At 45.3% G+C, this 25,304-nt stretch overlaps 1 protein-coding gene across 11 annotated transcripts in view; it reads right to left on the bottom strand.

Annotated features, from left to right (window-relative positions):
- ABI1 (abl interactor 1) overlaps nt 1-25,304 on the bottom strand; it is a 115,499-nt gene that overhangs the window by 81,882 nt on the left and 8,313 nt on the right. For all 11 annotated transcript variants that reach the window (XM_019531672.1, XM_019531695.1, XM_019531724.1 and 8 more), the window contains exon 2: nt 1,392-1,559. In XM_019531672.1, the coding sequence (XP_019387217.1) occupies nt 1,392-1,559 (168 nt within the window). The remainder of the gene's footprint in view (nt 1-1,391; nt 1,560-25,304) is intronic.

Raw genomic sequence — 25,304 nt, 5'->3', positions numbered from 1 at the left:
AGCAGCTGAAACCTATAGGCACAAAGCAGGGGTAGACAACTTTTTTTGGCCGGAATGCTGAAAAACACCACAATGCCTACCTTGGAAGGTGCCGGGGTGTCAGCATGCCAGAAAAACAAAATGAGGGCAGGGGGTTCATAGCAGGATGCCCTGCTTGTGCCCCTTGCTCTGTACCCAAAGCCCCCACCCCCCAGCCCTGCTGCTGTGCACCCTGCTGCCCCTGCCCCCCAGCCTGGGCTCTGTAGCTGTCAGCAGCTACCCAGCTTTGGGTAGCTGCTGGTACCTGGCTGCTCCCAGCAGGGCTTGCAGCATCCTAGCTGCCTGCTGGGAGCAGCCCGGGCTCCCGGCTGGCAGCAGCCACCCAGAGCCAGAGCTGGCTGCAGCCAGAAGGCTACAAACAGCTGTGCTGGGCTCCAGAGCCCCAGTGGGGGAGGGGCCTGAGGCAGCACAACCCCGGTCTCTCCCCTGCTCCCAGCACGGAGCTGGTGACTGGAATCCGGAGCCCAGCACAGCCACTTGTAGTCAGCCTGGGCTCTGGGCAGCTGCAGAAAGCAGCAGGTAGGCTGCAAAACAGCCGTGCTAGGCTCCACAGCTCCAGCACAGCTCCCTGCTGGCAATGACTGCACACACGGAGCTGATGCCAGAGCTGTGGAGCCCAGCGCAGTTGTTTTGTAGCCAGCCTGGGTTCTGGGCAGCTTCAGCAAGCAGGCTGCAAACAGCTTGGGCTCCACAGCTCTGGCATCAGGTAGAAAAATAAGATGGGCACAGAAGAAGCTGATATTTCAGAAACAAACTTAAAAAGCCAGAGAGGGCACAGTCCAAAGTTGAGATTGGTTTACATTATTAAATAAATTAACAGGTAAATGAGAAAGCTGGGTGTAAGAAGTTCAAAACGTTAATGGGAACACAAGAAAGTATTAGCTAACTATGCCATAAACATATGAAGTACTTTGTTAAAAATGCTGTAACAAGAAGCATCCACCCTCTACTTCATTTAAAATCCAACAGTTAGAAGTTTTAGAGACTGAACTATTTGCTTTAGAGACTAAATACTTAGAGTTAATATAAAATTGAGAGAGAATGAACTTAGTTTCACTTTAATTCCAATTTTTTTATGAAAGTACCTTTCATAAGGTAAATGCAGTTCAAATGATTCCATAGAAAATTTAATAAAGAAAATCCATGGTAGCTATGCAATGCCCAACAAGGGGAACAGCCACCCAAGTAACTTTTCTCCCCATAATGAAAGATTTGATGACTCAGGCACAGATAACATCTTGGTCATGATGAACTGATCAAGTGCAGGGGGGAGGGGAGGAGGAAAGGAAGGTAGACAGCTAACTCCCCAAGGCTATTTTCTTGTTTTAGCTCAGTTTAAGATGAAAGGTTACCTGGGATATATGATTGATAGAGGACTCCATTCTCCGTAGCTGGGATGCTTGGATGTCCAACAGTTGGAGTACATTGTTGGCCAGTGCATTGATTTGATAAGCAACACTGGCTAGAGATTGGGTTGTGTATGCTTTGGTCTCTTCTAGTGCTTTCCTTTTATCTGGAGCCTGGAAAAAGAAAAGAAAAAAGATTCAAGTTTTTTGGGATTTTTTTTTTTTTTTTGGGTATAGCCAGCAGAAATCTTTGTTTTTAGAACTGGTCACCCAAAAGACCTGACTAGAGTATCTTATCTGGCTGGATAATACAGTGTACATCAAGCAGATACTTATAACAAAGAAAATAGCTAAAAAAAAACAAAACATGGTTTGGGTTAAATAAATACATTACATGCCAAGAAGTGATTCTTTCAGTGCAAAAATTACCCTGATTCTCTTGAGCAAAGCTTTTTGACCTGCCTATCCTCTACTTCCAAAGAAAAGGCTCTAATTCCCCAGGCCAGGAGGGGAAGGGAATAAATAAATTTTAAACAATAATAAATAAGTAAATCAATAAATAAATAATAAAATCAAGCTTTCCCTATCTTTTGAGATCATAAATACCAAGACAATAGGAAGGGAAAAAAACATTTTCCCACAGCCGGGTGTCCCCCAAAGCACATGCTCTCTACGAAACCAAACTCACAGCTGTGCTGGCTCTTCATCTCACAGCAAGGGAAGCAGGAGAGCAGCATCAGGAGGTCATGCATATTAGGCTAGGGACAGAAGTTACATAAATTGGTTTAAACCTGTAACAGGACTGGTTTATGTGCACTCAACTTCTGTTTCCAAATGGCTGAAATTGGTTTAAGATAAACCTGGTTGAACATAATACCAGACTTAACTGATTTGGATCAAACCGTTTTATAGAACTTCTCTCCCAGACCCCTTCCTGGTTTACATTAAATCAAAGTCCGCCAGCATCCCAGCATGCTTTTACACTCTGGGCTGGGCTGTGCTGTCTGCTCCATAGAGCATGGCTGGCCCCACCCCTGTGCTCCGTAGCCAAATCAGGGGCATGGGTGTGGCCAGCCTGCCTTGCCTGGGGCTGGGGTTGGGGGACTGAGCTTGACCAGCCTGCAGGCACTGCTGAGGGCAGGTGTGGAGGGGCCAGCCCAGGCTGGGCCATGGAGACAGGCCCCTTCCCAGCTGGCTGTGGCTTGGGCTTGGGCTAGGGCTGAGGGAGCCATGTACCCGGATTGCTCCCAGCTCCCTACACACAGGCTGGGCTGGGCTGTCATGGTGCTGCAGGTGGCAGGGAAGGGCCCTGCCCCCATGGCCCGGCCCAGTACAGCCCCTCTGTGACCACCATCAGCAGCGCCTGCAGCCAGCCCCACTCAGCCCCAGATGAGACAGGCAGATAGCAGGGTCAGCCCAGGCCAGGCCATGGGAGCACAGCCCTTCCCAGCCAGCTGCAGCTCCATGACAGCCTGGTTCAGCAAGCATGGGAGGCAGCTGACCAGGTAGCGGCACAGAGGCAATGCCACTGTGGCTGTGGCTGGGCACCATGGCAGCTAGGCTGGACATACTAAACTAGTTCATTGTGCCTACAGCTACCCAGGCCAGCTTGGAGACACCAGCGGGCCCAGAGCCTGGCAGCCATCTGCTGGGAAGATCGTGCCTATGGCTGCCACCACCACCACAGCCCGTCCGTCACTGTGCGGGAGGTGCAGCTGCAGCTGTGGGCACACACGCCCCTGTGGTGGGTGGTTGCTAGGCTCTGCCCAAGCAGCTGCAGGTACAAATGGACTCATCCTGCACAGACAGTCCAGATGCCAAGGCACCCACCTGCAGCTACAGTGGCATCACCTCCACACTGGTGCCTGGCCAGCCACTGCCCATGTGTGTCAGACCAGACTCACAGAGCCACAGCTACTGGGAAGGGCCCTGCCCTGCTATTTACACACCTCACCCAGGGCTGAGCAGGGCCAGCTGTGGGTAGACAGGGCCCTTCACAGCCACCTGCAGCTGTACGACAGCCCAGCCCAGCCTAGCCTGGGCGCAGGGAACCAGGAGCAATCCAGAGCACAGCTCCCACGGCCCCAACCCAAGCCCCAGGAGGCTCAGAAGGGCCCTATCCCCATGGCCTGGCCCTGCCCAGCCCAGCCCTTTCACACCCACTCTCAGCAGCACACATTGGCCAGCTTGGCTCAGACCCCCCAAGCTCAGCCCTGGGCAAGGCAGGCAAATGGGAGAGCCATGCCAGCTGGCTCTGGCCACGTCCCCTACCACGAGAGGCCAGCAAGGTAGGAAGTCAAGCAGACCCCAACTGAGGTCCCCATCCTGGTAGGACAGAGGGAAGACAGGGGAGTTTAGTCCCCATCCCAGCCCCCTCCCCTCACCTGAGGTACTGTCCAGGCTGGTGTCTGGCCATGTCCCCCCCACAAGAACAAGCCTGGCAGGGGCTGCTTCCCCCCTTCCCCATCCAGGCACACCCTGGCTGAGGTCCCTGCAGGCCAGGGTTGGGGTTTAAACCCCATCCCACCCAATCATACTTAGCAGCCTGCCAGGGTCCGGCCATGCTCCCCCTCCAGGTCAGTTGCCCTCCAGGCTTGTGGCTGCTGCCAAAGAGAAGAGAGGGTTGCTCTAGTGCCCCCCCACCCCCACCCCAGCTTCTAGCCTGAGCCACTGCAGGCAAGTGCCTGCATTTCCAGAATCAAAAAGTGAATGAACCAATTTGCAAGTGAGTAGACAATCTATGTAGGCTAGACTAACCTGCAAAAACTGAATTAATTCAGGCTGTTTGAATGTCTGTACATAGACACAGAGGGCTCAGACATCCAGAAGCTTCTACAAAATATACAGAGTAATAACACAATCTTTCCCTTGTTGATATTTCCCCAGAAGAAGAGTGTGAAGTATCCTACTGACTACTTTAGCTACACCTTCGCTGCTTCTCCCTGTTATAAACAGCCCCCAACTCTTTTTTTTCTTATGTACATGTCCTCTGCAACCATCTTGTATCTGAAAAATCAAACACCTCTTGTTAACTGATAGTAGGGGCGGGGAGGGAGGAGCGAGAGAGTGAGCGAACAAACACTAAACAGGCACACTTAAAAGCGATGCCTGCTTTTACAAGTCAGTTGGATACAATGAGGCAGAGGTGTGAACTCATAGTTCCCCTGCAAGATATAGCACAATTTCAGCTTCAAGCCAAACTGAACAAGTCACTCAATCTCCCTCCAGAGCAACAATATGTAAAATACCATGACAGTACTAAAGGAGACATTTTCTGACAAGGTGAAATGTGTGACAGAGGAAGGCCCGCCAGAAGACAATCTTTTGCCAATACAAGCTCTTTTTTGGGTATTTTATTGATTTAGAGTACCCATCACCTACGCTCAGGGCTGAAAAAGGATTTCTATTCTAAATCCTCTCTTCCAAATCACTTAATATTTTTTCTTCCTAATTTCCACTTACTTTTAAAGGAACATCAAACAAGAAGAGGTAATATTCCACACAATAATTAAAATTGACAAAATTAAGCATAAAAACGTCAAGAAGTTCTGATTTCAGTTTATACTCCTCCCAAGACTAGCGTTACTCAACACTAGCATGTGCAATTCTCATTTTTAAATATTGCATCCTTAACTACTTTGCCGTCACAACTTTGTTTAAAATATTCAGTCTAAGTCAGGTTCTTTGGCAAGAAAACCCAATGCAAGTGCTGTAACCCTTTGATTACACAACTGCTCAGAAAGTCAGTGGTATTATGAGGTCAGGTCAACACTTTTTTGCTAGGATATTTAGATCATATTAGAAGCTGATACTCAAAACAGAGGCTGGGGACATGCCATTCTTCATGAGGACAAGCGCACAGTGGAACACCTCTGCAGTGAGGAGCAAAAAGAATCCAAATGTAATCAAAGTGGTTATTGGGAGTGATATAAGAAATATCTGCTTTTAAACAAACGATGCTACTGGCTCCCTGATGCTAGAAGTTTTCCGGTAACTTGAAGCAGTATACGATGTGCTCAAACATGTAGCTTCCTTTGTTAGTGTTAAAATAACTGCTAACACCTTAAAAACCACAAAATTAACAGGTGCCTGTTGTCACCAGCCTTTGTCTTAACATTTGTAACCATTTTCACTACTGCAAGCATCAGTGGCAGCAGCATAGACTTTAAATAAATCAGTCACTGAGATGCCCTGCCCTGCTCTGAGGAGGGCTAGACAACACAAAATAACAATCTGAGAAATACCCCTGCTCCCATCACGATGGGCAGTGATGGAAATGCCACTGTAGTGAGAGTCACTGAAAGCCACAAAGAATGGTTTCTGCTTGGCAGCATCTACTACAATAAACCTATCAGCCTCACTCATACCTCAGAGACTCAGCCATGTGTCTCACTCAGCAGTCCTCTCTCAAGCCAGATCCTTCTCAAGGAGCTCTTTCCCAATTAAGGAGCGGTGGGGTCACAGCAAGTAAGAATATGACACAAAGCTACAGCATGGCCCGTCTGGGTAGTAGCAGTCTTCTCATCTGACATCACCCACAACATCTCTTTATTTCAGCAAGCAGGCAGCTTCAGTCATCAATCAAATGCCTGGCCTTATTACTTTCAATTGTTTGAACACCTGCAACTTATTCATTTGTCCAAATGACATCATGAATATTATATGTACGCAGTCTTTCTTGATGAAGATAGAGACACATCGGTTAGTGCATACTTCACTGGTACCTCAGCTTTCAGGCAAACAGCTAAGTGAAATTTCCCTAACTTGACTGGGAACTACTCATGTCCATGATTACAAAGTTAGAACTCCATAACCTATATTTAATTTTTTTTTTTAAATTAAAGAGATGATATCCATTTCCACTTTCAAAAGATTTTAAAAGAAAGAAGTTGAGACAACAGCCTTGCAAAACTACAAAAATGGGTAGGTTTGATATTATCTGGCACTTGTAGCAATTTCTACTTCAAAAGAATTGAAAAAAAAATCTAACACATACTGAAATAAAATAATGACAACTCCCTTAACATGGAGATATTATCCCAATTATATGTATGGTGAAACTGAGACACTGGCTAGCTGTGTGACTTCAAATTCACTCAGTGAATCAAGGAGAAACAGAACCCTGCTCTTCTACAACCATTAGACCATCAATCCTCTTCAAGAGAAAGTTTGGACTAGATAATAGTAAAATTACCTTTCAAATGCTTTGATACTAGACACTAGCATTTTCATATTATCAAGTTCTCTTTCAATGAAGGATCATGTGCAACATATGCACTCTCCTTCTAAAAGAAGGCATTTCAGAGTAAAAGCCAAATGCAAATGGAAATCTCCCACGGACTACAGCAGGACCACAATTTTATCCTGTGGGGTCCTACCAAACATTGTCCAGGAACAAATTTTCGACTCAAACTAGCTGAGGCAGATTTGGCAAACATACCAAAGATATATTTACAGGCTACCCAAACTGCAATTTGAACTCAGTAGCAGTGCAAGTATAATTAAGATACAACTGCTCAGCTACACATCAGGATTCTTCCTGGTAAGCAGACTATTACTTCTTAAAGATTCAACACAGGATCATAAATAATCCACTTTGTCTCTAGCAAAAGCTACAGGGGGTTGAGAGAAATAAAAAAAGTCTGACACTCAATTTTCTTGTTTAACTTTCTAACTTCAACAAAAACATTTTTCAGTTTAAGATTTTTCAGAAAAACCTCCTTTTCTTGTACCACCACTGATCTGTCCCTTGTCCATTTCTCCTTATGAGACATATAACTAAAACAAAATGCCAATTTAGCTCTCCGCTTACACAGAAATTCAAAATCTGGATATAAACCTCTCCTGAAACTTTAGAAGCTGGTGTTCAAATGAACACTGACTTTCCTATCACTTCATGTGGCACAAGTCTAGATTTGAAAAGGCTGAATATTCCCCATATTACTTTCAGGATTGTAGAAATGCTACTATATTAGATTGGTTCACTCCACCCCAAAGAATTGGCAAAATAAGACAAAATGACGACATCGAGGCCTCGTTCAGCAAAACAAGAGTCAGTATGGCATGAATTTATGGCCTGGAAGAACACACAAGCAAGTCTTACCCCAGCTTCAATAGCTGGGTATTGATAACCAATCCAGCTTTCTCCAAGCCAGAGATCCTCTATTCCTACTCATAAAACAACAAATACATGGCAAGGACCAACAGGAAAGAAGACAAGCAAGGTGCAAAGGTTCTCATAGGGAATAGTAAAGAGCTTCTAGCTGCTGCTAACAAGGTTGGTCATGTGAACTAAGGTTTTCATTTAAAATTAAAAAGCAGACCCAGCTGTAACTGATATCCTGATTATTCCTATTTTTAGCGGAACTGGAAAAATTCTCCCATTTCAGATGAATAGTAAATTTGTACATCCAGGTCAATGAATGGCCTGGAGAATCTCAGCAGTACTGAAACCTGGCAGCTACATGTTGGCATGCACACAGGGGATAAATAGAAAAATTACCTCCCCATCCAGGAAATGGAGTTGTTAGCTTACTAAGCAGCCCCCAAACACCCAGCATTTTTACCAAAATGGCTAAGTACAGATAGTCAAAAAGCTCAAGACTGAATTGATTCAGTCTTTGCAAGTTAGTTTAAGCTGCAAAGACTGCACCAACAAACAAATGAAGACATTCACTTTTGATTCAGGTAATGCAGCCACATGCCTGCAGTGGCTCAAGGCAGAACCAGGAAGTGCTAGAGCACAGCTCTCTGACACATAGCTAGCATGGGCTGTGTGTTTGTTTCCTCTTCCTGCTGCTCCAAGTTCTCTGGGATTTGCAGTCCAGTCACAGAAGCAGGACTCTGCAGGGTTGCTCATCATTTCTTCTTCCTGTTTCCAGGTGCCTCTGGAATTTGTAGTCCACAGTTACAGCCAGCAGTAAGCAAGCAGGGCTGGGCAGCTCTATACTTGGGAGATGGGGAGTTTAACCCCCCCTCCACAGCCCCAGACCCCAACCAGGGTTTGCCTGGGGGGCCAGTGAGCCAGCCCTCACTGCTCCAGCTAGGGAGCAGAGGGTCACAACCAGCCCTGCTCTCTGGAGTAGGCAGCACAGCACAGCCCACCTCAGGTCTGCAAAGCATGATGGGATGCTGGGGGACTCCAGTTTAACTTGAACCAGGAAAGGGTCAGGGACAGAAGTTTCATAAACTGGTTTGACCCAAATCAGTTAAGTCTGATACTACATTCAACCAGATTTATTTTAAACCAGTTTTGGCCATTTTGAAGCTGGTTTATGTGCACAGAAGTTCTGTTCAGTTACAGGTTTAAACTGGTTTCTGATCACTTAAGCCAGTTTATGTGCAACTTCTGTCCCTAGCCAATGTGGCATTTTAAGGCCTCCAAGACGAGCTTAAAAAGTTTCCATCAAGCTGCTCCCTCATCTCAGTGATGAGGCTTTTACGAACATGGAAAGCTGGACTACAGTTTTAAAAAGGTTTATTCTTCTGATTATTGTTGGCAGTAGGCCTTGGAATTTCTAAGTGTTGCACCCTATGTTCAGCTTGGTCTAAGCATTCTGCATCCATGTTTCAGTAATGGTGTCTCAGAGGTTTAATTATCCCCATTCATACTAGATAATGTTTACCTACTACAAGCCAAAAGTCCAATTTGAACGGAATATTAGCAACTGTAAATCCAGAGGTCATTTTAAATAATTGAGGAGCTACCTGCTGAATTGGGTAGGTGGCCCATGGAAAAAGGCTTCCTTTTAGTCATATTTCATGCTGCTTTTTAAAATACTTTGCATACAGGTTGCACTGTAGAAGTCATGTTTATCGGCTACTGACAGCAAGTTATTTTATCATAACCTCAATCTATAATAATGGAAAAAGGAAGAAAGTCAGATCACAACAGCAGCAAGCAAAAGCTTTTCTACACTAGAGGAAACTTCCAGGCACTGACTAACAGTAAGTTATTCAAAGAGATTTAAACAGAATAGCTGACTGAGGATGTTAGTAATAAAGTGCTTACCAGTCAGCACCAGTCTCTCAGGATGGGTGAGAGTACTGTACAGCCTTAAGGTACACCCATCACTCCAACTGAGGGAGGGAAAAGGGCATTCATTATCCAAAAGATTGACTAGAAAAAATTTAAAAATTTATGAATGGGTGTTGCTTACTCAGAGGGGACAGCAGCAGTGGCAGGAAGACAGGGGAGTTAGAGGCATCAAATGGCTCCTGGAAAGTATTTACTGTTCTGTTCTTACCTAGCAACTAAAGCTGAGATTCTGATGTATAAATTGCACAACATCTCAGACAAGGCCATTATTTGTTTAAAAAGGGCCCCCCAAAATTAAGTGCCTAAATCCACTTTTACCTACCTAATACATAACATTACCTACTAGTCCTGAGCACAGATCTGCTTAGAAGTATTAAGCACTTTTGAAAAACAAATGAGGAAACTTAAAAAACCCAGGCTTAGGCAACCCTCATCCTTTTTTATATCATCTCAACCCTCATCTTGATTAGCATCCCCAAGTACCCACAAAAAAAACAAAAAATCCCAGCAAGCACAGAGTAGGCAAATTTTATATAGAATTGTATAGGTCATGATTTTGCCTGGACCCTAGCTATTGACTCCATGTAGCATCTTTGCCTAGCATACCCACAGTTATTACCATCAGTGTTAGCAGTGGTGGGAAATCCTAGTGGGCAGAGCCTGATAACATTGTGGCCCACTTGCTGTGTCATTCTAAGACGATATAAATATTTACATGCCAAGCTCACGCAGGCCTTTAATTACCAACTTGAACTTTATAAATAGAATGACTTCAAATTAAACAATTCAGTTTGGAGGGCTACACTGGCTCTAGAAGTTTTTCCTGGGTATTCCACCAAAGTCCCTCCCCATCCTCTAACTACACCAGATCAGTGCCTGTCTTTTTATGTTCCCCTAAGAAGCACAGAAAAAGAGAAAAGAATTGAAACCATGAGATATTAGTGGATTAATTTTGTAATCAATCAGCCAAGCATTTTTAGCACTAAGTTACCTAAACTCAGTGAACACAGTAGCACATATTTCTTGTCTGGCATTCTTTCCCCAAGGGAAAAATACTTCGCTTTTTCATGGGCATGGGAAAGAGAAAAAAAAAAAAAAAAAAGAAGAAGATGTTACCCAAATACACGTTTCCCTCCAAATCCTGCAGTGAGGCCTCAAAAACTTTAACACTCAGAGATTGCGTATTCCAATAATAAAAGGGATGTTAGAGGGAATTTAAAAAAGAGAATGCCATAATAAATTTCCAAAGTACAGTCAGATAGCAGAAGTTTCCTCAATAACAGGCCCAGGTTTTCATGGGAGACTTCAATCACCCTGACATCTGCTGAAAGGGCGATACAGCAAGCAGTGCACAGGCAATCCAGGAAGTTTTTGGAGAGTGTTGGGTGCAACTTCCTAGTGCAAATGTTGGAGAGGCCAACTGGGGGCTGTGTTCTTCTCAGCTTGCTGCTCACACACAGGGAATACTTGGTGGGGCATGGAGAAGTGGAAGGCAACTTGGGCGGCAGCAATCATGTGATGATTCAGTTCAGGATCCTGAGGAAAGAAAGGAAGGAGAGCAGCAGAGTCAGGACCCTGGACTTCAGAAGAGCAGAGACTGACTCTCTTAGGGAACCGATGGGCAGGATCTCCTGGGAGGCAAGTCTGAAGGGAGTCCAGAACAGCTGGTTGTATTTAAAAAAAAACCAAAACCAAAACAAAAGCACCTTAGTGAGGACACAGAATTGAACCATCCCAGCACAGAGGAAGACTAGCAAGTATGGCAGCAGATCAGCTTGGCTTAGAAGGGAACTCTTCAGTAAGCTATCACACAAAAAAAGGGAAGCTTACAAAAAATAGAAATTTGGAAAAACTACTAGGGTGGAGTACAAGAGTACTGCTTAGGCACGCAGGGATGAAATCAGGAACACCAAAACACAACTGGAGTTGAAGCTAGCAAGGGAAGTAAAGGATAACAAGTAGAGGTGCCGATATAAGGAAGACTGACAGCATCAGCAAACAGCTTTTTTTGGGCTGATGTGACCATAATGTTGCCAATAAATGTCCCGTGCATGCACGCAGCCACAGCACATTATGTAGGTAGCCAGGAGCGCAGGCCAGCAGTATGGAGAGCAGCCGGGTCTGGCTGGTAAGACTGTTGTGAGGGAAGGACCAAGGGTGGGGGACCAGATCAAAGCCCAGTAGCAAGGGAGTGGGGCTGGCGCTACTCAGCTGCAGCCAAACTTAGGACGGAGCCACAAGCAACTTGTCCAGTGCCTGTGGGGGTGTGGGCAGTTCCCGCCACTGCACACACCCTGGGAGGGCATCAGGAGGATATGCCTCCAGATCTGCATGGGTGGGGGCCAAGGGTGGGCAGAACTACAGGGAATTTGGATGGGGCTGCAGCTCCCTCCTGTAGCCCCCCTCCCAGCATTGCCACCACCTGCCCTGAGCGCAGCCCGGCCCAGTCCCCACCGGGAATAGTACAGTACCACCCCGGCCCCAGCCTGCAGTGGCAGGCCACCTTTGCCCCGCGCACAGATCCAGGGTTAAATGCCCCCCATGCCCTCCCAGGGTAGGTGCAGTGGTGGGAGCTGCTCCCCACCCCCCTCCTCTGCCAGCCACTCATGGCTCCATCCCGGTCTCAGCCCCAGCTCCAGTCCCACCCCCACCGTAGTTGCCTCAATCTATTCACCCCCACCCCCCATGCCCATTCCCTCCCCACTTCTCCCACAACAGACTTACTAGCTGGAAGCCACTCTCTATGCTGCCTGGCTGCATATCGGAATTAGATCGGTATCAGCCAATATGGCTCACTAAAACTTGGCCATCAGTATTGGCCAGAAAACATATCTATCAGTGCATCAGAAACAAGGGTTTCTACAAGTAATGTCAGCAACAAGGGGAAGATCAGGGAAAGTACGAGTCCCTTACTGAATAGGGGAGATAACCTTGTTGTCCTAGGGGCACAAGCATGGGGGCACCCAGGCAGCAACAGCTGCAGAAGAACCCCACACTGGTCACAGGTAGCACCAGCGTGTGGAAAGAGACCCCACTCCAGGAAGAGCAGGGAGAGACAGAAGGCAAGGGACACTACTCACACCAGGCACATACCGACCGGGTCGGGGAGGAGAATTAGCCAAGAGAGGCATAGGAAGCTCTGAACAGGGCAGAGAGTGGAGCAGCATCGATGGATGCAGCCAGGCACAGGCTTTAGGACAGAGCAAGTTTTAGTAAGGCGGTTCACCCCGATCTTTAATTTTTCTCACATACCTGCCTTTTTTTCCCCCTTCCTTTGTGTTCTTCCCTTTTGTTTCCTATTAGCCTGTGCCTACTCCTCAGTTGTCTTCTGTTTTAATTTTTCTTTATATTTCTCATTTGGCTAGCTACCCTTCATTCAGGGATCCGGACAACAGCCATACACCGAGGATAGCTCGCATGAAGCAGCAGACATCTGGCCAAAAACAAGAGGGACTCACAAAAGAGGGGAATAGCCAACGGATCCACAGTCTATTAGGAGAAGGAGAAGGGGGCCCAATACTGGAGACTATGCGATGGCCAAGAGTCACCAAGACTGGAGGGCCAGCCACATCAAGATCAGGTGGCCCGTAGGAGGCTGGCATATAAGAAGGGTGTAGGGGAGGTGAAGCCCTGCAAATATCCATTTGGAAGAACAACCAACCTCGAGGAACCGCTAACGGGAGACCCCACCACTGAAGAAACATTCAAAGTCACGGCAGGAGAGTTCTGGGGTCCTCCCTGGGGTGATCGGGGTCCCTTTCAGAGGTTACGTGATGCTTTCTTGCGCCCATCACCAGGCATCTGTGCCAAGGCAGCACGTGACTGGATACTCAAAGCAAAGCGGGCACACTAGTGATAGATGATAACGTCATTTTTTACCTCAGTCTTCACAGGCAAGGTCAGCTCCCAAGCTACTGCACCTGGCAGTTTAGGAAAGATGTGACAGCAGCTGACAACGGCAAAAGAACAAGTTTAGGAACTATTTAGAAAAGCTGAATGTGCGCAAGTCCATGGGGCTGGACGCAATGCACCCAAGAGTGGTGAAGGTGTTGGCCGATATGATTGCAGAGCTGCTGGCCATTATCTCTGAAAACTTGTGGCAAATGGGAGATGTCCCAAATGATTTGAAAAGGGAAAACATAATGCCTATATATTTAAGAAAGGGAAAGAAGGGGATCCAGGGAACTATAGACCAGTCAGTTCACCTCAGTCCTTGGAAAAATCATGGATCAGGTGCTCAGGGAATCCATTTCTAACCACTTGGAAAACATGATTAGGAACAATCAGTATGGATTTATCACAGACAAGTCAACCTGGCTGCCTTCTATGATGAGAAGACTGGCTCTGTGGATGCAGGGAGAGCAGCGGATGTGACATACCTTGACTTCAGCAAGGCTTTTGATACCGTCTCCCACAACATTCTTGAAGAAAACTAAGAAACTCTGGGTTGGATGAATGGACTGTAATTAAAAAAAAGAAACTAAACAAACTGGCTGGATTGTCAGGCTTAAGGGGTAGTAATCAATGGCTTAATGTCTAGTTGGCAACCAGTGTCAAGTGGAATGTCCCAGGGGTTGGTCCTGGGGCCATCTTTGTTCAATATCTTCATCAATGACCTGGAAGATGGAATGGAATGCACCCTCAGCAAATCTGCAGATGACACCAAGCTGAAGGGAGTAGTATATGCTGGACGGTAGGGCTAGGATTCAGAGAGACCTCAACAAATGGGAAGACAGGACAAAAAGAAACGTAATGAGATTTAATAAAAGGAGAAGTGCAAAGTCCTGCACTTTGAACAGAAAAATCCCATGACTGGTACAGGCTAGGGACTGACTGGCTAAGCAGCAGATCTGCAAAAAAGGACTTGGGGTTTACAGTGGACAAGAAGTTAAATATGAGCCAGTGTGCCCTTGTTGCCAAGATGACTAGTGGCATATGGGGCTGCATTAATTGGAGCATTCCTGAAAGATCAAGGGAAGTGATTATTCTCCTCTATTCAGCAGTCATGAGGCCATATCTGGAGTATTGTGTCCAGTTTTAGGACCCCACTACAGAAAGCATGCAGACAAATTGGAGAGAGTCCAGCAGAGGGCAACAAGTGGCGAGGGAGCTAAGGCACATGATTTCTAAGGAAAGCCTGAGGGAACTGGGTTTATTTAGTCTGCAGAAGACAAGACTGAGGGGGATTAAATAGCAGCCTTTAACTACCTAAAATGGAGCTGAACTGTTCTCATTGGTGACAGATGACAGAAGAAGGAGCAATGGTCTCAGGTTCCAGCAACAGAAGTTTAGGTTAACCATTAGGAAGAAACCTCTCACTAGGAGGGTAGTAAAGCACTAGGATCAGGCTAACCAGAGGGGTTGTGGAATCTCCATCCTGGGAGGTTTAAGACTCAGAAAGATGAAGCTTTGGCTGGGATAATCTTGTTGGGGGATGGTCCTGCTCTGAGCAGGTGGTTGGACTAGATTTCCTAAGGTCCCTTCCAACCCTAATTTTTTATGCTTCACATCTACCTACATATCATATAGAAAGATTTCTCTCATCTGCACATTAGCTATGACTAAGCTCTGTATACATTAGTTAAGGAAAAAAATCAGTATTTAGTTACTAAGGGGGTGGGGATCTTTAAAGACAGTTAGACCAACACATTCAATAGTACTATTGAATGCCATCTTCAATTCCAAACCCTCACCCTGTATATTGGGCTATACCCTACACATGACTGGGGGCCTAACAAACTTTAAATTTAAACACACTTTGAGAGGCAAGATGAGAAACAACAAGATTTAGAGCAAAGGATCAAATTCCAACTTTAACTTCACTCTGGGGCATTCAGGTGTTGCAGCTAATTTTGTTCTGAATCTTGCACCCTGGGGAGCTGCCATACTAGTCACAACTAGAGTAGTGAGGATGGAACGTCAGCCTTTTTAAAAGGAGTCAGTTGAAAGCAATTAGGCTGAAAACCAGGCCCCTTATGACAACAACTGCATGCAAAAAGAGATGCCCATTACTGACTCATGAATTGGAACAAGCATCCCAGGACATCAAGATTCTTATGGGAAGGGGAGCCCAAAGCAAGTCAATGAGAGCTGTCACGCTACAGGAAGAACTTCACAGACAGGTTTTCTAGCTCTTGGCACACTTTCTGAAGTCAAGAAACAGCTGACGAGCAAAATGGCTACAATGCAAGCAGTGTTTCTGCATGAAGGAAAAACTGCTGCCAATCACAAGAACCATAAAAGAAATTGCCTGGATTATAAATAAAGCTTTACAAGAAATTCCTGAATACCAGTGTCAAAAACTCTGTGAAACATTAAAGGGTAAACTTCTGTTCTCACATCTGTGCAGTCCTATGTAACTATATAAATACCACCAATTTAAAATTTCCATGTGATCAAATAAAGAAGCTATGTGGTGTATATCTGCATTTCAAGTGTTTTACCCACCTATAGCCAGGATTAACCTGTTACATTGTCCGTTCCCCAGATTCTAAACACTTTTTCCCCACATTATGAAAATAAAGGGGTTTGTCCATTCCAAAGGTTCCAAAAAAATCAAGGGCCCTTCCAAGAGTCCTTTGATAATTCCCCTCTTTCTTTTAAGCCTTAAAACTCCATCTTATTCATCTTTGTTGATCACACTTTAGGCCATACCAAGATGAGTGTGGCCCTGTTGTATGTGGCACTGAAGACATCTGTGGTGCAACATTCAGCTGTTCTCTGTGCTGCAAAGTAGCAGTGTGGGGAGTTTTTTGACCCTGGGATCTCCTGTGATCAGAAAAACTCACATAAAAAAGCAAAGCAGCGCATATGGGAGCAGCACATACCACCCCAAACCAGAGCCTGTCCAGCCAGAACCATGCTCCAGCTGCTGGCCAGGCTTCGAGAGGCAGGATCACCACTGCTGCTACTCCAGAAGGCCCCTAGGACTCCAGGTAAGAGGTCCTGGGGCCAGCCCAGTGTTGGCCCCAGCCTCCCCTACTCCACCCAGAGTAACCATGCCATGCGCCAGAGGGTGCGTGACACAGGCATTCCCTGGGTACAAGCAACATCGCCACCACAAGGTGTGCCACTGCTTCTTAACACCGAGGAAACAAACCTCCATACTCATGTGAATGTGGCCATAGTGAGCAAGAGTCTCTCTACAGGGGAAGGGCTGTACACCATTTAGATCATTCGTTCCCAAACTTTTTCAGTCAATGAAACAGTGAAAACCCTTAATACTTCCTAGACTGCTACACCCCCTCAAAACTTTAAACTGAGAAGAGACAGGTGTGCCAGCACACTCAACAGCTTGGGAAACACTGACAGCTTTAAATACAAAACCAACATATTCTATTCCAGCAAGAAACCAACTAGTGCAAGCCCTGGAGCACTGATGCAGCAATGGATCCATCATTATGTGAACTACTTAATAGCTTTAATTTCCAATTGGATACAAGGCACAGGTCTGTGTAGTACTCATGGCAATAAAGGCCTGGCTTATACTAGGACTTACTGCTTTCAGATGTAGAAATAGCTAGATGAAAGAAATCTACCATGGTCTTTGCTTCTACCCAATTAGCTAACAGCAGCTAGCATGGTCACAAGTAAAGGCAGGTTTGGCCACCTTAAAAACTGCCATATTACTTGCTAGCTCTTGCAAATATGTAGTTACTTCAGCCAGTAATCTGAAGAATTAATTTGGAAGTGTTAGTATTTGATCCTATGGTTAGTACCAGAACTAAGTGCTTAAATGCAAAGGATCAGACTTCTCAACAGTGAGCACCATCTAACTAACTAAGTCTAGCCAGGAGTAATACTCAGGTTTTCCAGAGAGCACAGCAAGGTTTGGGAAGAAGAAGTCAGCCAAGGGAGAGCGTGCCATCATTCCCTCCATACTCAATTTGCCTGCCAGCCATTAGTCCACAGTATGAAAATAATTAAAGAAAAACAAAAAACTCAAGTTACAAACATATCCCAAAAAGCATCCAAACCCAATGACATTGAATACATTCAAAGAAACCAAACCAGCCGTAAATTAAGTTATCAGACAAACAGATTCTGAGGGAAACAGCTTTAAATTCTGATATCCTCATTATAACAGCCTGGACTGCAGGAAAAGCTAGAATTCCTTTAATCACTACAGCAGTAGTAACCACCAGTGTATACAGTTTATAGATGGATGTCTAAGGAAACAACAGCCATTAAAGAGGCCCTCCCAAGTCTTCTAATCCCTGTTAAAGTTAAATTGGCACTTGACCTGCAATTATAAGACAATGCTCTCCCACCTATACTAGCAACAACAAAAAGGAAAAACTCAGTTGCACGTATCCCCAATAGTGCCAAGAAAGCATAATGCCCTGTCTACACTGACACCAGTTTGACACTTCATGTGGCCCAGTTCCAAAAAGTGAGAAAACTATGTTAGAGTAAGCAAATTTGTTTTCTTCCTTTTTAAACTTCAAGACAGCTCTGCCCATGCCCTATCCCTACTATGCTGTCTAAATCACATGTGTACGTTCCATGAAAATCTAGGCAGCTGTCCTTGACTCTCTCAGTAGAATACAGCAAGGTCAAAGGACATGCACACAGATCAGCAGCAAGTAATACACTCTGGCATGTCTTTCTGCTCAAAAGCCTGTTGGTCCTATCTACAGTGCAGATGGGCTCTAAGCATTCCTAGCAACCTGCATGTCACTTAAGGCTGCTGACAAAAGGTTAACTACCACAGAGTTTATCACATGAATAATGTAATCCAGGCTAGGGCTAAAGAGTGAACTCGTTAAAACTTCTGTTGTAAGCACAAAATAAATGTTTGTATCAGTAGCCAAATAAATTATATAGAAAGTTTTATCAAAGCAAAATCATAGTTTGGCATAATCTAAACAAACATTTAATAGTGTTAACATGCAAATCAAGTACTATATAAACAAAAGAGAGACAGGTCTCATAAAACAGGGCCTAACCATTGAAAAATATGCAAACAAAGTTGACAGCTAAGGATTCCCTCCCACTCTCCCCTGAACACTTCTCACAAAGAGAATCTTTCCATCTAGTCAATTTCAAAAATTGAAGAGCAAAAATACTTCTCTGTTGCACACAGCAGCATCAATTCCGCATCCACTTCACAGGAAATATTTTCTCACTGTTACACATGGCCAAATTTGGTGCTCTTCAGCCTTATAATATTACATCTTCTTTTCTTCTATTTTTGTATAATTAATTCCCCATTTATAGCTGACCCTAGTTATGAGTGAAACTAATGCTTTCCACTCCTTACTTTGGGATGATCCCAGTCTTCCAATACATACACACACCCACCTGCATAGGTGGTTTAATACATGGGCCCCAGGCCCTGGGGCCTGAAAACTAGAGACCCCCAGATGCCTACCTGTCGTACCTTAGTTCATTGTTGCCAGTTATAGAATAATTATTCTTCAATTTTGACCCAGTTCTCACCCTAACTGGTCAGTGAGTGAATGAGCAAAATAAATCAAAGAAGATGACTTATCTGCATGTTTATTGGCATATTAAGAAATATGCAAATAAGTCCTATTATTATTATTATTTACTTTACACTGCTTACCATAACTCATCAGTGAGAACTGGATCACACACCTTTGCAACATTAGCACCAGGAGGGTAAGAAGTTCCTCCCCCGTGCTGGAGCCCTGGGGTCCCCAATCCTTTCTTTGCCCAGGGCCCCAAAAAGTCTTAATCCACCTCTGCACACTCCCTCCAAAGCTTGCTTTGAAGGTCTTCCATCTTACAGGACATCTGATGAGTGCAACTCAGATAGAGGATTCCCTCCATGCATTCCTGTGTCCCTGTTTGAATATCACTTTTTTAGTAGGGAATCCCTTCGATTCACCCTCCCTATTACTAAAGACTGCCATGGTATCCACTTGAAGCTGACTCTGGTTTCCTCCTAACCAGAATGGAGGAATCAGTAGCAAAGAGGTAACACAGCAGAAGCCAGATACCTTCATACCAATGAGGTACTGAAACTAGTAGGTGAAGAGCCAGGCAAGACTAGAGAATCAAGGACCCTATCCTAAATTCTCTTCTCCTCCTCACCCTTTTACTATGCACCACCAACCACAAATGCTGCCAGGCTGCTCCAGGCCCTCTTATCCCCTTCTCCCTGTACCACTCAACAAAATAATTCCACTTCCTGCCAGCAAGGTGGTAAATTGTGCAGCTGTCTTGGTCCCCACTGAATCCTCCCATGTTCTTCTTCATCCATGTTGAACTCTTGTCAACCCTATGCCATCCTTCCATGCTTAGGAGGAAAACAAACAACTTATACCCAAGCAGAAATGTCATAGCTGGAGCTACACAAAACTTAACAGCTCTTATTTTGTTTGGCTCAGCCCTCCAACTCAAAATACCGGTGCATTTGTTCTTCCTCCTACCAGGAATAACAAATACAATGCAAAGACCCAAGAATATTGAACAATTAGTGTGTGACACTAAGCAGTGAAAGCATGATCTGGGGACCCTAAGCATTGAAAGCAGCTAAAGAAACCAGTTCACATGCTACAGACTCCCACACACATAGGAGCGGCTAGTTAGCTTTCATTGATTATACCAACGGAAAAGTAAGAATTAAGGACACACTAGTCAAGAATAACAAAGAACGAAGCAAGATCTAGAAAAGTGGTTGCGTCTTATCAAGCAATATGGTTCCCTTAAAATATCAAAAGCCATACTGTGCTCCCAAACTGAAACTATATCCTTAACATTTTACCATGACTCAAGCTCATAGCCTCTTGACTCCTTAAAAAAACAACAACAATCCAAAAAAAACAGGGAAGCCATCTTTAAGACTTGAAGCCCAAGAGAACATACAGCTGTAATGTCACAAATGAGTCAAGTTCTAGAAGTGACCAGCATGGATTACAAGGCATTCTGCATTAGAAAATTCACCAAGAGAACTGGGCAGGACCTTTTTCAGAAGGTAACACTTTAGAGCTCAAATCCAAAAGGACAGAACCCACCCCCAACTGTACATTGTTCTAGGTCCTTCTTACCTGCCCACTTCTAATACAGAAATAGAGATTTCATTGTACATGATTCTCATATTCATTTGCTCTCTGTTCCTTAGCATCTCAGCCTGTCACACTGTCCCCATGCAAAATTCTGGCCCACCCGACGACATGCCTTTACTTTTTAGAGAAATATATGAATATCAATTCAGAAACTGCTGGCCCATATGATGAACTATTATTCAAACCCACAGTAAAGGAGGCCATTTGTCTGAAACATGCCAGGCAAAAATAGTTGTGCAATTTATACTGCATCCTAGTATGATTTGCAGTTAAATAACAGAGGGAGAGAGTAATTAAGAGAAACAGGCAAGGGAGAAGAGTTTTTCACTTGAGACTCAGAATGAGCTCAAGAGTCAATGAGATAAAGAGATATAGGAAATCTGTTCCAGATGGCAGAAGCTGTGCATAAGAATACTTTCACATTAATATATCTGTGACACTGCATAGTTGTGCAAAGAGATGGTCAGCAACACTTGAAGTGGAAGAAAGAAGATAGACACGGTGTACAAAGTACAGAGCAAAAGCCAAGACAGATAGCAATATGAACCACAGACTTGTAGCAGTCTCCAAGGGTGAGTGGAGTCATACCTCTTTGTACAGCACCAAACAGACAGATCATGACATTCTTCAAAATAACTGGGTTGGAGAACAATGCCTTGGAAAGCCACAGAAAGGTATTTCATTTAACTGCTGAAAGTCTCCCTGCAACCTTTTACTCCTTGCCTATTTGCTGTTATCTACCCAATGTATAATTTTCAAATCATGAGATCCTTAGTGTAGATACCACCTTCCTTCCTTCTTATGTCCTTGTCATTATACAAGGTATTTAACATAACTCACAGATTTCTTGGAATCCAACAGGACCATGCCGTGAACACTTCTGCTGTGGCCTCAAACTTGCAACCTCTCAGCTGTCAACCACGCACCCTAGCACTTACAAAAGTGCCAAGCATAAAAGGGCTTTGCTCTTTGGTCTACAACTGTCAAGGCAATGAAAACAAAGATAGTGGTACCATGTACAACTTAGTGAATCTGCTAACCTGGCAGACAGTGAACCTGAAGATGCATCTGGCAATTGGTTTGTAGAGTTAGTTGAACTGAAGAATATTTCACTTGCCTAAAAGCCTTTCCTTTTTCACGTCCTTGTGTGACAAGATATTTAGCAGAATGTGCAGATTCATTAGAATCTAGCAGGGCCATGCTGCAAGTGCTTCTGCTACGGCTTTGAACTTGCGACAAACTGAGCATCTTAGCACCCATGCCACCCCACACCTCATTGCCTAACGCAACATTTTATCATTCGGTTGCTTTCCTATGACTCTGTTTCAGGGGCAGTCAGTAACTCACATGTTCAGGGATATTAACTAGATATTTATTTTATTCTGTGTAGCTCAATTTGCATTGCATGCATCTTTGTGAAGCAATTTACACAATTAAGACCATCCAATAGGAATACTGTGTTGAGTTTTTGTAAATTTAGCATCTTACTTCTGACTTTCATTTGGTTCGTGTATCCAAGACAGCTGCGAAAGGAAAGCACATGAAATCTTATCTCCTCTCTAGTGGTTTCTATACTACATTCATCTCTACAGTATCTTAACATTTTCCAAGGGTGCATTAAGCAATGTATGGTCATATTTATTCTCTTCCCAGGGGAAGAAGCACGTGCAGTGGAGCAGCTTGCTTTGGCAGTGGTCTTTATCAAACCAATAAAGTGTATAAGGAAAGGTGGTGAAATCAGAAATACAAGGCCTGCACTCAGACTGGAAGGTGATGAGGCTTGTGATGATTGTGTGTGCCTGGAGGAGGTCATTCCAATAAGAAAGTCCCTTCTCCCAGGCAGACAAGCTTTACACTTGCTACAGAGAGCTCTACTATGCCAAAAAAAACCCAAATCAAACTTGACACTCAAGGCCAGCTCCTCCAGAATATCTTCATTCGGCTTGCAGAAACTTTACTGTTGAAAACATGGCCATCAAGAGAAACCTCATTTCTCTTTCATGTTCCAGGCTGATATTCCCTAGACATTTAATGGAGTGATCCCAACAAGCATGCCTCCTGCCATGCCACACATGCCTTTTTTTTTTTTTTTTTTGGTGGGGGGGGAAGGACCAACAGCTGCACCATTACTACTTGCGTAATGGGAGCCCAGGATCATGACTGAGTGCTTCACCTGTCCTGGCAAGTTGAAAGCTAGGCGGCCCAATGAACCAGTGCAGTCCCAGGGCTGGGTCCCATCATCAGCTAATGGTGGGTCCTAGCCCTGGGACCATACCAGAGCTGACTGGAGACTCTGGCACAGTCCCACAGCTGGGGAAGCTATCAACTAATCTGACCTAAGATGGAGACTGCAATGGTTTTTAATGACCCAAGGTGGCAACTGCAAGTGTTAGAACGAAACTTGCTGAGCACCAAGTGAAATCAGGTATCAATTTAAAATGAGTGTTATAGTGAAATAGCGCTAAGCAAAACAGCATTAAGTGGAGGTTGCCTGCATATGGTAAATCATGAGCCTTTTGGCTTTGGACTGATACAGGCGTACCTCGGAGATATCGCAGGTTCGGTTCCAGACCACCTCAATAAAGCGAATATCGCAATAAAGCAAGTCACATGAATTTTTGGTTTCCCAGAGCTTATAGAAGTTATGTTTACACTACATGGTAGTCTATTAAGTGTGCAATAGCATTATGTCTAAAAAACAATGTACATACCTTAATTAAAAAAATACTTTATTGCTAAAAAATGCTAACCATCATCTGAGCCTTCAGCAAGTCATAATCTTTTTGGTGGCAGAGGGTCTTGCCTCGATGTTGATGGCTGCTGACTGATCAGGGTGGTGGTTGCTGAAGTTTGAAATACTGTGAGAATTACCAAAATGTGACACAGAGACACGAAGTGAGCAAATGCTGCTGGAAAAATGGCGCCAATAGACTTGCTCGACGCAGGGTTGCCACAAACCTTCCATTTGTAAAAAATGCAATATCTGCGAAGCACCATAAAACGAAGTATGCCTGTATTGTGACTTCTCAGCTGCTTGTGAGCCAACATCAAGTGTAGTTTTGCTGCACTGACTAGGAGCAATACACATCCTCTGCCAGTAGAATGGGGTCAGAGGAGGGGCAAGCTGAAGTGCCCTGGGTCAAGATACAAGGGGACTCTGGGGAGAGGAATCTAACAGTAGGGGTCTGCTACAGACCCCCCCCCCAAAACCAAGGGGAGGAGCCGGACCGGGAATTTTTGGGCCAGCCTGCAGAGGCACTTAAGGCAAGGGATGTAGTTGTCATGGGTGATTTAAATTACATCTGCTGGGAGGAACAGTCAGCCAGGACGGACTGTTCCAGGAGGTTCCTGGCTGAGATACAGGACCTCCACTTAATCCAGGAGGTGCAGAGTCCCACCAGAGGAAATGCCCTGTTGGACCTGGTCCTGGCCACAGGTGATGACCTGGTAAGGGGCCTCCAGGTTCTTGACCACCTGGGTGACAGCGATCATCGCTTGCTGGAATTCACCATCCAGCTCAGGGTGTCAAGGGCCGGCTGCAAGGTGGTAGCCCTAGACTTCAAGATGGCCAACTTCAACGAGTTGAGATTAGTGGGAGAGGCGCTGGGGTTCGAGAGCAGGGCAACTCAGTGCCCAAGATGAGTGGTCATTCCTTAAGGAGACAATACTCAGGGCCCAAGGGATGACAATCCCAACAAGAAGCAAGGGGGGCAAGAATGCCTGAAAGTCCCCGTGACTCACCAAGGGTGTCCAGGAATGCCTGATTGCCAAAAAGGCGGCATACAACCGGTGGAAGAGGGGTGCTCTCTCCAAAGAGGAGTATACCTCCTCTGCTCGGGCCTGGAGGGGGGCGGTCAGGAAAGCTAAGGCGGACATAGAGCTAGGACTAGCATCCAAGATCAAAGATAACAAAAAGTCCTTTTTCAAATATATAGGGAGGATGAAGAAAGCACCGGGAAATGTGGGACCTCTGCAAGATTCTCTGGGCAATCTGGTGATTGCGCCAGAGGAGAAAGCAGACCTCTTTAAGCAATTCTTCACCTCTGTTTTCTTGTGCAGGGACCGTGACTTCCCCACCACGATGCAAGACAGACTCGAGGGGAACGCCTCCAGACCTCAGGTTGGGGAGGACCAGGTTAAAGAGCTTCTAGAGGGGCTGGATGTGTTCAAATCAGCGGGTGCAGATGCTCTCCACCCCAGGGTGTTGAGGGAGCTAGCAGGGGTTATTGCAGGGCCATTGGCATGGCTTTACAAGCGCTCATGGTGCTCAGGCCAGGTGCCAGATAGCCAACGTGGTCCCCATCTTTAAAAAAAAGGAGGAGGTAGGACCCGGGCAACTATAGGCCCGTCAGTCTTACCTCAATCACAGGGAAACCCTTTGAGAAGATCATCAAGGAGTACATCTGTGATGGGCCGGCTTCAGGGATGATGCTCAAGGGTAACCAGCACAGTTTCATTAGGGGCAGGTCATGTCAGACCAACCTGGTTGCCTTTTATGATCAGGTCACAAAAGCATTGGATGCAGGTGTCGCCATCTCCCACCCCATCCTCATTAAAAAATTAGGTGACTTTGGCATTGATGCCTACACAGTCAGATGGATTGCAGACTGGCTGAAGGGTCGTACTCAGAGGGCAGTGGTAGATGGGTCGTATTCAAACTGGAGGGAAGCGGGCAGCAGAGCCCCTCAGGGCTTGGTCCTTGAACCCACGCTGTTCAATTTCTTTATCAGCAATTTGGACGATGGGGTGAAAAGCAACCTGTTTAAATTTGCTGATGATAACAAAATTTGGGGCGAGGTGAGCACGCTACTTCACAGTTAGGGCGGCTAGGAGCTGGAACCAACTTCC

The sequence above is a fragment of the Crocodylus porosus genome, unplaced genomic scaffold, assembly GCF_001723895.1.
Source record: "Crocodylus porosus isolate Cpor-Errol unplaced genomic scaffold, CroPor_comp1, whole genome shotgun sequence".
NCBI classification, from domain to species: Eukaryota; Metazoa; Chordata; order Crocodylia; family Crocodylidae; genus Crocodylus; species Crocodylus porosus.
Note: the sequence above shows the minus strand (reverse complement) of the source record. Positions and strands in the feature narration are given on the sequence as shown.